Here is a 12,285-nt window from a genome sequence, read left to right on the forward strand (position 1 = left end):
CATCTTTTTTTCTCCTCTATTATCCTGAGGCTGAGTCAGGACAAGACAATCTCAGGGCTGGCAGTTCAAAGAAACAGAATTCCTATTGTGGCATAGTATCACTGCCTCTTAGGCTGGTTTAGTCACTTATTTCCTTTTATTATAATGCCAAATGTTATTTAGATTTCAGTCATTTAGTGATGCTACACTGAACACATCAGGGCTTCTGAAAAATTCCATACCTACTAGTCCTTTCATTTTCATAATAACCATATATCAATATCCCTTTCCCAACTAAATTACACCACTATTTAAAAAAGAATCTGTGTTTTATCAGAGTTTAAGAGATTATGATGCAATGAACAACAGTCTTCAAAAATGTTCCTTCATGTTATTAAGAATTAGGAAATCTTGTTAAAATTCTTTCGGCTTTTAAGAAACATAAGCAGCTTTGTGATGTAGTGCCTGACATGAACTTTTTAAGTAATTCCCTTGGAGCGATCATCTGCATTAGTGAAGATATTTCATTCAAGGTAGCACCCTACACTGCTTTTCAGTATTTGAGCAGTCAATCTAATTGCTTTTTTAAGCCAAAGATAGAAAATAACCAACACTGCAGACTTTGAAGGTTAAGGTAGCTTAACGTTCTCTACTGGTGAGAGTCACATTCACTATCAAGGAAGAGAGCCTCTTCTTACGCGACTGTAGCTAATGAGCCCAAGTTAAGTGATATGGAAGGCAGAGTTTTCAATCTCACTAGCAAGGATGGCTAAAGGAACGCTGGTGAAGGCAGGGGGAGGAAACCTAAGTAAATTTATAGTATCTTTCAATCACACTTCAATGTTAAATGATAGAGTACCTTTAAAGGAGAGAGGTAACAGTTGAAGGAGATATATATTCTGCCACAATCTAGAAGTAATAATCTGTAAGAACTGTGTTCTACTAGTGTACCTAGGGTTATTTTATGCATGCTAGGGCTTCATAGAAGGCATGGGATTTATGAGAGTTCTTATATTGACATATTTATTTGGGCTTGCTGTTGTATTTAGACCCTAGCCTAGGATACTCTAGCAGAACTGGTTTACAGGCTGTGGATTTTTTTTTTCTCCCAAAGTCTCACTGTCAACATGTATTTGGGGAGACATCAAGCTCAGTATGAATTGACAGGATGATCTAGCTTCCAAGAAGACCAAATTTAACCTTAGGCTGCATTAAGAGAAGTATAGTAGCCTATCCTGAGAAAGGTGACAGTTCCTCTGCTTTGCACTGATCAGAATATATCTAGAGGGCTGTGCTATTTTCTTCACCATATTTTTAGAGGGTTCCCTACAAACTGAAGCACAGCCAGAGCAGGATGACTAGGATGGTGAGGCTTTTAGGAACACACCATTGAATAAGGGTTGTGGAATCAGCACTGTTTGACCTGGAAAGGAGAAGGGTGACAGGAGGAAAGGAGGATCTGATGTAGTTGACTTCACATATATGAGAAGCTATGATAGGGAAGAAGGAATAAATCAGAAATGTGGTCCCAGAGGGCAGATCTTGGATCAGTTGCAGTGAAGTAGATTTGGGCTCCAGAGGGCAGACCTTGGATCAGTTGCAGCGAAGTAGATTTGGGCTCCATATCAGGCATAACTATCTATGAGAACTACTCAACAAGGGAGTGGGCAGCCTTGTAAGTTCATGAGCTTCCTATCGGGGCAGGATCTAGCAGAGACTGGAAAGGTTGCCTGCTGGTTTTGCTGTAGAGATTTGGCTGCGTATGTTGGAGGTTGGATAAAAGGATCATGAAGACCCTTTCAAACTTGAGCATTTGTGATTCAAGGAAACAAACTTTTCCAAGACCTTCCCTCATACAAAGGCTTAGAAACTTAAATTCTTTCATGCTGTGTGTTTGAGTCATGACGAAGAGGTTCTCCAATCCAACATCAGGACGAAAGAGTAGAAAACCGTTTGCATGTGCTGTTTCTCAAATATGCCCAGATATGAACATTCTATTGACTAAAAAACAGTTCTAGTTATCTCACTGACATATCTGCTCAGTAAAGTCAGTGAGCTATGGTATAAGAATATATCACTTCTCCACCTGAACAAAAGTGTTTTCATTTTTAAAAGGTAAAGAATAATCTTGAATATTCTCTTTTCTCATGTGTGGGGCTCACTGGAGAAGGATGATCACCAATGCTAAGAATAATGAATGCCCTAGAAACTACAGTTAACTTCAGTGAGGAAAATGGATTGGTTCTTAAAATACTTCCAAGAGTCAAATGTTTTTTTTTTTTTTTTTTTTTTTTCCTTCTGTGTGAGAAAACATATTGTGATTACTTCTAGGCAGGCCAAATTATTGTCTTGGAAGGATGTTGAGTTATTTTAATGTTAATCTTAACATAGGTTTTTCTATTTTTCTTGCTAATAAAATGCTTTTGTATTACGAATCTATTTTAAAACAACAGATCAAGTAAAGTACAGGCATCTTTGAAGAGTGAAAAAATAATTTTCCAAGTAAGCAAATACAACTTTGCACTTCAAATCAGGCCTTGATTCATTAAAAAATCTTAAACTTCTCATGAGAAAAATTAACATTTAAACCACTGCTGCTTGGCCAAGCACTCCACCACACAAGAATATGAAATATCTCCTCTAAAAAAGTACAAAAAGGACAAAACCACAAATGTGGAACTTCAATTAATTTAAAGCCCCAATCAGCAAAGAATAAATCCTTCGCAGATCTAATTACCAGCGCTCTCGGAAGACCCAGGCCGACCAGCCAATCTTCCCCGTGTTTGAACAGCTTGATGAACTAGGGGACTGATGGATATCAAGTCATTTTGTTTAATTTATAAATGGATTTTCCCCTAATACTTAAATTATCATCAGTACAACACAATGAAAATGGGAACATTCTGAATGCAAAGTCTATAAGAGTCCTGGAAGGAATCCCAATGAGGAATGTCACCTCTGTTCATTCCTCTATACAATTGATCTAATTAAATACTGAGGGTAGAAAGGCAGTTTAAAATGTAGCCATTTCTGTTTTCTTTTTAGCCTTAATTTATCTGTTCACATCTTTCAAGTACCTTCTGATGCTTAAAAAAAATAAAGAAACCAAGATTTCTACAAGTCCCTAATACTTTTAATTCTCCACAAGCTGCTGTTTGGAATGCCTCTGCCACAGATTTTGCTGAATAAATAAATAAATACATTACACTTAGCCATGGTAACAATAAAATGAAGAGGGTATTCCAAATTGGAAGCTTTTCCCTCTAGTAATTTGAAAGAGAAACTAAAAGAACTAGTACCTTCTACATGTATTGTTCAACTGAAATTAGATCTCTGGATTATACTTATTAAAATGTCCCCTTATTTTCAAATCTCTTCCTTATTTAATTACTGCATGGGACTGGAAGCTGCATGGAATTGTTAAATACCCTTAGACCTATTTATAGTCTCTTCACATGGGTAACTTGAGCACACTCATTTGGCAAAGGTCCTGCCCACCAACCCACACATTGGGTTTGCAATTCCCACCTGGCTCGGGGGTCTCCGACTGAGAGGAGGAAGATGCTGAGCTGGCTCCATCCTCAGCAGTGCCCTGCGACAGGAGACCCCGCCCAGGGGGGAGCTTCATGCCCAGCTGCTCAGCCATCTCCACGTGATCTCCGGGGTGGACATAGTCAAAGACACTGCTGCCTGTCAGCTCCACCTAGAGGGGGAGAGAAAGGGTAGGAAGCAAAGGCATTATATAGGCTTCTCCATTTTCAAATTCAACACAGTGATTCAGATTCTGAGTAGAAAAGAAAACACATTCAGGTCCCAGAAACAATCCTGGTTCTGTCTTCATCTTCAAATACTTAAGAATTCTTGAGGTGAAACAGATTTTTTTCACGTGTATTTATTTAGCAATTGTTAAGCTCAGTTTTTTTTTTTCCCTCACACAGTGTCGTTTGCATAAAGCCAAAACATTCTGTGAAATGTGGACGAGTCTGCCTTGTATTCAGCTGTTTTATCCATGCATCATCAAATACTTGCGTGTTTGATGTCAACCAGATGATTGACTGAATTCTCCAGTTTTCTTATTGAGAAGTTTGGGTTTTGGATAGGAACAGCTATAGAAAGAGCGAGAGATAGCAGTCGAGTGTTTTCCTTAAAATACACAGATTTCATCTGATTTCCGTGTAAATTTAAATGTAAGAAGGGCTGCTTACAAATATATGCAAAGGCATAATGTTTTCATTAAAAATTACTCATTAGCTCTGTAATCGTATGAGAGATTTTCCATATAAAAGAGGTCAGCTGGGGTCTGAAGCAGCCGTATTTTTTTTTTCTGCTGCAATCAGCTTGTTTTGCCTTCAATCTAATAGGACACATAGTACAAATCTCCTCGAAGGCTTTTTAAAAAATGTTTTATTTTGTGTACTCTTTGAATCAGGCTAACTCTAAAGGCAGAGAATGAACATCAAATATCAGAACTGTTTCAGCCTGAAACAGAGGCACTGACTATTTTAATGCTGTCAGGCATGACCCCTGCGTCTGGGTTGTGCGCCGTCTGAAGGGGCAGAAGTTGCTGGTAAGGACTGTCCTTACCTCTGTACTCCTCTAATGCTGTAAGTTTTGTCTCCTAAGAATAGTGGTAATATGCTCCTAACATACAACAGGGAGAGATGTGTCAGCAATAGGACAAGCAAAAGCTCTTTCCCAGGTCACTAATGGGTTTCCCGGTCCTCTGGAGTGCAATGGTTTCAGGCCAGCTATGACGTACCACGGAAGCTGCTAGAGCTTCAGGCTGTCACAGGTTTCTTGGTGGATATTTACTTAGGACCCCTGCCTACCTCATTTCCCTTTCCAGGATAATTTCCAGTATCCCTCCAGATTCCACCTGCGTGCCTGCACCCTTTCATGCCGAGAAGGAAGACTGGCGGTGGAAAAACTGTCACAGAGACTGTAATACTCAGAGCAATTCTTGTCCCCAGAACTCCAAGTCCCGGTGACATGATCACACCTACTCCCAGACTCCATTTGCAGATCTTCCACATCTACCAATTAACATAGGTATAGTCAGAAAAACAGGAGGCTAAATTCAGTTTGGTTAATAGCTATTCCTGAAAAAGGCTCGCATACCTTTTACGGAAAATTAGGTATTTTTCTCTTGCTATTAAATTGCACTCTCCTACTGTATCACCCAACCACTGACTATATCATTTTACAATCCCCATTTCCTCCATTTGGTATTGTTACAGAGCGTAAATCAGGATTCACAGTGATCAGCTCTTACCCTCTGGGAGGGGGGGATTACATGGAAATCCCTTTAATGTGCGCCTTGCCTCTAAGCACTTCACACAGTAATAAATGGGTAAACTGACTTTGAGCAATTAAGAAATTAAATGAAACTAATAAAATGTGTGTTTTAATATTTCTTGATGGTTATTTTGTTTGGAGATTAGTGAATAGGAGGAAGTCACTCTCGTTTTGCATGGAGTCCAATTGTAGCACTTTCATAAATATTTCTGTCACTTTTCTCAAACTGATTTTTTCCTTTAATACTTCAATGTGCCTTTTGGCACCGACCATAGATTGTGAAAGGATGACAACACAAATGGATAGATTTTTTTAGGGGAGCTGGTTATTGAATATTCATGTAAGTCACTCTTATAGAGAGCAGAAATAGGCCACTCTCTCCACATCCTGATTTGCTTGGATGTGTAGATACTTCCTTCCTATAAAATAATGTCCGGAGTATGGCAGATCTAGGGCAAGACTGAGTCGTGATGTGGCACGGAGCACTAGGGCATGGTGAGGACGTTTTCTCCCCGTGGCCTCATAGGATTTCCCACCAACATACCTCAAAGCTCAATGATGAGGGCGAGGTGGGCACTGAGAGTTTGACACTATCATAGTGTTTATATGTATGCTGCAGTTAAGGACGCACAGTGTGGAGGAATGCTCCACTACTTGGAGTCATAACCTGACTTCAAGACCAAAATATCCCTCCTCAGTTGTGTGACCTTGGACAATTAATTTAACCTCCCTGGGCTTCAGTTTCCTCTTCTAAAAGCGGCAGCATTGCTGCTCTGCAGGGCCCTAGGAGAACCATTCACATTGTATTCCACATGGATGCTGCCCTGGAGTTTTGTTCCTTGGGAATGGTGCAAGGCTGTGGCCCTGAGAGCTGAGAAGAAGACAAATCTTGGTTTACCTGCCTCTCAGCCTAATTTTGAAAATCTAGTGAAACTATGCAAAAGAAATCACTTTGTGAGAAATAAGCACCACAAACATGTCTTGTTGTTGCTGTTTGGTGGATCAGGATGAATGACATGAAGAAATGTATATTGTTGTGTAATTTTGTGTCCTCACTTCGGCACATCACTTTAGTCAGCGGTGGGTGATACATGCTTTCAGCCTTAACAATAACAATACTGGCAGTTACCTACTATGTGCAAAAAGTACTAATTTTTGTGCTTTGCTTTGATTAATCCTTGTAACAATCTTTTGAACTGGTATGATCATGTCCAGTTTACAAAAGGACCTGAATACTGGAAAAGGCCAAGGGTGGAAACAGAATTTGGTTCAAAGCCCACTTGACCTATTACCCCTCAGGTAGTAGCACTGGCAGCCATAGAGGCTAAGCAGAGACCTCTGAGTTCCCCTGTGCTTCAGCCTTGCTTTATTCAGGAAAGAACACTGAACACCATGAAGGCAGGAGGCTGAGGGCAGGCAGCCTGCCAATCCCCTGGAGCTGGAGACGCTTTGCCATTGAACTCTTTGGCCAAAAGAAGGCACTAAAGGAGGTGCACTAAACCAAAACAGAGGTAGGATTAGGCAAAGGTCAACTTATATATGCCCCTGAGTCGTCATCATCATTATCATCACATCTTACATGTATCTAACACTTTCAACATTTCTCATACTGCTTTGACTTTATTTCACATAAATTTTAGAGCCAGAAGACCCCTTAAAAACCATCTATTAATATCTCCTTATTTAATGGGAAAAAGCCCTACAGTCCTGAGAAGTTAAAATGCATGTTCAAGTTTACCCAGCTGTTTAGTGGTAGAAACAGGGCTGTGAGCCCAACTGTCTAATTCTCAGTCCACCACTTTTCCCACTAAACCCTTGTCTGATTTTTTTTCTCTCTTATGGATACTCACCAGGTGAGACAGACTAGAACTCATGTTTCCTGCCACTAAATTCTGTGCCTCAAAATAGACTACAGACAGCAAGACGGAGAATTTTTTGCTTGATGAGCAGACATTACTTCATGTTAGCTTCAGGTTGGAAAAATAAATAGAGCTCCAATCCAATGCTAATTAGGTACCTTTAAATCTTCAGTTACCACCTCTTCCGAAACATGTGACTGCTGAGAGCTAGGACTAGTCTATTATGTTTAGTAGGTGTATTACAAATGTTTTGTTGAATGAATAAAGAATGGATATTTGGGCCTGAAAATTTCTTTTACTTGTACTTGATTTGGAAAAGTTTAAGTTGGTTCTCTTATGTTACTATAATGGCAATGTAATGATAACATTATTTATTCCTTAAAATGTATTATAATATAGCATCATAATCTATTTATTTGCAGTAAGTCCTTGAGTTTAGCTAAGGATGGGATTGTATAAGTGCCGGGAAGGGACAGGTTTTAAGAAACTCTTCTAGAGAATAGTGTCCATCTTTCATAACCCACCTGTTTCCAATCTATGGCAAAACTCTGTTTAACTGGTTAGTTTCCAGTGTTCACACCCTTATGTCTTCATTATCTGAACTGTAACATAGTTCCATAAAAATGAATATTTCTTAACTATCCCTTCAAATCACCAATAGTAGAAATTTAGAGAAATTTCATTTTATATTAATTATTGGTCCTGTCTTCAATCCTTAATTATGATCTAATGGAAAAGTAGAGCTTTCCCTCCTCCAATAATGTGTTCTTCTGATTAGTGCAAATTGCATTCTAAGGCAACTGTGAGAACTTCAAAAATCCATGTTCTGTTTATGAAACTCAAGATAACAGACCCATTGATCTTTGAATTGTTTCTCTAGCAGAAGAAGACGGAAGCGTGACTGTTTCCAACTTCACCCACTTGGTCTAACTTTACTCCAGCTGAATGACTCTGGAAGAGAACTTACTCTCCCACGTTGCTTAGTGTATTACAAAACAGCTGAGAATGCATCGGGGCAGCAGATAAATAGGCAACAAGTAATAAATAATCACATCCAGAAACAGCGTTTTGTTTAAACTCTTTTTTTCCTGCCTTTCCCTGCCCAATGTTGCCATAGATTCCTCCAGGACAAGCCATGGTCACTGGTGCCATCCAGCATATCCTATAGTCAGGCTAAACCACACAGCCTTTGTCAAATTTATTTCACATTCTGTTAGCTTGCATGTAATTTGCACACTAGACACAGCTGATCTGGTAACTCTGAAGTTTCCTGGAAAAAAAATGTAAATATATTATACAGTGGTTTGAGTTGACTTTTCCATGTCAGGTCATTGTACCCTGCTGGTAGATAGGATGGGGGACTAATTTGTCTTTTCATACATCAAGCAAGCATGTCAATAGCCTTTGCTTGCTCCCCTGGAGTGAGCAATACTTTTTAACTACAGTGATGTACTAACAGTGCAACTCACTGAATTCAGTGCTTCTTTGATTGAAGGGGTTTGGTGCAGATGAGGAGTAGGCAGAGATTTTGTAAGTTATCTCCATATTGGAACAACTTAAGAGAATACTTAGATAAAGAAAGGCCATACATCTATTTTCAAGATATTTCTTTCTTGTAGAATATTTAAGTCTTAGGAACAATACAAAGTTGATTTTTATCAAAAGAAAGGGTCATTTAAAACCTACTATTTGAGGTAGAATGTCATAAACCTTTTGTAAGGCTGATATTAAAAAATAACTTTGAGGGCATTGAGGTTACCAGAAGGGTTCTTAGTTAATCTCTTTCTCAGGAGTCCTTCTGCATCCAGGCCCCACTCCCTTAGGGAATGCTAGCAATATCTGAATAAAAGGTCATTCTTGAGAGAGGACTCTGTGGTAAGTGGCTCGGAAACTAAACTCCCAGGTGAGGCCTTCAGATCTAGCAAGAGACCCCGACATCCTGGTTAGAAAATCCTGAGCCAGGATCAGGTGGAAGTTCTATCTCACCACAGCAGGTCAGGATTTGTAGTTTTTTTTTTTTTTTTTTTTTTTTAGGGGGGGGTGTCACATTTATATTATTGAAGGATAATAAAGTGATAAGAGAATAAAATATAATAAGATATGATAGCTTGATTAGCATAGGTTTTCTTCGGATTTACTGGTATCTTAATGCCATCTTCATAACTTCCTACATATTGCAGAACTCCACTGAATATTTATGAACTGTTTTGACAGAAACTTGATGTTCTTTACTGCTCTGTCTCATTCTATGTATTTGCTGACTTATCTGAAGAAAAATGCATAAAAGCATTGAGTCTGTTACAGAAATACGTGTATAAATTAGTAGAACAAGAAGAAAGTTTCTACATCAGAATGATGAGATAGAATGAAAAATCCTTCCTGTGTCATCAAATAAGAACACGAATCCACTCTCTTTTTACAGATATGTTAATGGAGGCTTCCCTTAGAAGAATTTTAGCTAAAAGATACCACATCATGTGTTTATTTTATCTTCAAAAATAAACATTTTGACTCCCATGGGAATCCATTAAGTATGTTTTTTGTTGTACATATATTTTTCTATCACCCCGGGAGTGCCTGACTTGAGAATTGCAACTGCAGCACCCAAAGAGACACTGCATACGGGAGGCTGAGGCAGGAGAATTGCTGGAGGCTGGGAGGCCGAGGTTGCAGTGAGCTGAGATCATGACACTGCACTCCAGCCTGGGCGACAAGAGTGAGACTCCGTCTCAAAAACAAACAAAAAACCCCCAAAAACAACAACAAAAACAAGAGATACTACATAACCAGTTCTGAACTTTAAGATGTGCCAGAAGTTAATTCCAAGGGATCAGTGGGTCTCCTAGTTCTCAGAGAAGAAAAAGAAAAAAGCAGGCTGTAGGGGAAATAAAGTCAAAGAGGAAATAAAGAACAAACTGCAGCTATTAATTGAGACATGGGCCCAGTTATTTGGAAGTGAGCATGTTTAAATACTTCTAGAAATAGCGTGTGTATAGAACAGATCCACAAACTCTTTGAAGCTCTCCCCCATTTTTGTTCTGTTTAAGAATAAATTATACGATGTATTTCATTTTTTCTTGTAATCTTAGACCAGGTATACCTCCATCACGCCATACTATGCAAGCAGTGGTTTTAGAACAGTATTGATGTGTCAATATCCTTTTCTTTTCCTTAAGAGACATCAGTTAAAAGAAGAACCTAGAGAATGCCTTAATACTGAGGGGATATTACATCACAGGAATGAGCCCAGGGATTTGTGAAAGTGACTAAACCAAGAAATTTTAAAACCTTGTTTTACAAGGCTCCCATAGTTTTGAATTTTTCAAGTGTCTGTAGGGGAGAAAAGGCCAACTTTTTAGTATTTATCACAGTGCTGAGAAGGAAAAAGGATGCCGTTAGAGGTTACATCATAGTAAAAAGTGAAACGACGCCAAGAAAGAAACATTAAAAGTCAGTCGTCTCTTTTTTTCTGGAGATCAAGATGTCACTTTCAAAGCTTCTTCATTACCTTGGTGGTAAGGAGACCAATCAACGTAAAATACTTGATATTGGCGTAGTTAATCCATTATCCCCAAATTTTACATGTTTCAGTATTTGTCATTTAAAGCTGGATACATGTTGAGATGCGTGTTCTGCATAGCCAGACTTCAGTATCAATACGTCTCAATTTTTGTTATTGTCTTCATAGTTAATTTTGTCCCCTTTCTTTGATTGCATGAACAAGAAAGAGTGGAAAATGCTTGTAAGATTGACATTTAAATATTTCCCTGACTCTAAATAGCCATTTTATTTTATTTTGAGACAGGGTCTCGCCCTGTCACCCAGGTTGGAGTGCAGTGGCATGATCTCAGCTCTCTGCAACCTCTGCCTCCTGGGCTCAAGCAATCCTCCAGTCTCAGTCTCTGGAGTAGTTGGGATTATAGGTATGAGCCACTGTGCCTGGCTAAATTTTTTGTATTTTTAGTAGAGACGGGGTTTTGCCGCGTTGGCCAGGCTGGTCTCAAACTGCTGGCCTCAAGTGATCGGCCTGCCTCAACCTCCCAAAGTGCTGGGATTACAGGCATGAACCACCTCACCAGCCCAGCTCTTACAGTTTTCCTAATCCAGTTACCTTTCTTTAAAATATAATAATTCTGGGGATGATTTTTTCCATTTGTATGATGAAAGCTACAAAGTAATTTTATTCTGGTCACAGTAAAATAATGTGGTTTATATGATTAAAACCTTAGATATGCTTAATGCACCCATATAACAATTATACACCCAAATAATAATAAATAATAAAATGCACAAATCATACAATTAGTCGTTCCTGAGTGTTTTCAAAGGGGCTACTGTATGGTAGAAGGTCAGCAACTGTGGTTCTCACCAGGAGTTGAGTCACAATGTTTAAGAGTGATACTGTTGCGTGAAAAAACAAACAATAGCAAAACCAGAAAGATTTAACAAAGATAATTTGTTTGTACACCTCAATAAATCTTTAAGAGAAAGCAAAACCAAACGAGGATCTTGTTTGGACTGGAGCATCATGTCAATGCTATCGCAGCTGTATTTGAAACAACTGGCTCTCCTTCTCCATGTCACCATGAGGGGTCTTTAAAAATCTTACCTAATGGGTTGATAGGTATAGTAAACCACCATGGCACATATTTACCTACGTAACCTGCACATCTTGCACATTTACCCCAGAACTTAAAATTTAAAAAAAATTCTTAGAAAACCACAAAGTATGCTAAAATATTTTAGCCACTGTAGAATATGGGTGGTCAGCCCATGTTAAGAAATTATTTGGGGAGTTAATCCAATAGGAGAACAAGAAGGAATAAAATTCTTCATGCCATGATTAATCACTGACCCTCCCGAATATCATGTGTGCGCCATGGCGTATAATTTATTTTCTTATAGTAATTCACAAGAAAAGGCCTAATACACTGCTATTTTATTTTGGCTATTGTAACTACTAACCGTGGTAGTGTTTGAGGTTATCTTCTATGAAAGCAAGTCAATACCCTGAACACTCTCTAGGTGCTATTTTAAAGGAATAAGTTAAATTCACAACTGTTTAATAACAGACTGAGTTAGTCTTGGATAGAGAATGTAAATAGAACTGGCAAGTAGAAAAAAATGGGTCAAAAGAAATGACTCATTCCAG

At 38.7% G+C, this 12,285-nt stretch overlaps 1 protein-coding gene across 15 annotated transcripts in view; it reads right to left on the minus strand.

Annotated features, from left to right (window-relative positions):
* Positions 1–12,285, minus strand: part of NPAS3 (neuronal PAS domain protein 3) — an 879,538-nt gene that overhangs the window by 129,946 nt on the left and 737,307 nt on the right. For all 15 annotated transcript variants that reach the window (XM_055291566.2, XM_055291567.2, XM_055291565.2 and 12 more), the window contains one exon: positions 3,508–3,682. In XM_055291566.2, coding sequence (XP_055147541.1) covers positions 3,508–3,682 — 175 coding nt within the window. The remainder of the gene's footprint in view (positions 1–3,507; positions 3,683–12,285) is intronic.

This window comes from Symphalangus syndactylus, chromosome 9 (assembly GCF_028878055.3).
Source record: "Symphalangus syndactylus isolate Jambi chromosome 9, NHGRI_mSymSyn1-v2.1_pri, whole genome shotgun sequence".
NCBI classification, from domain to species: domain Eukaryota; kingdom Metazoa; phylum Chordata; class Mammalia; order Primates; family Hylobatidae; genus Symphalangus; species Symphalangus syndactylus.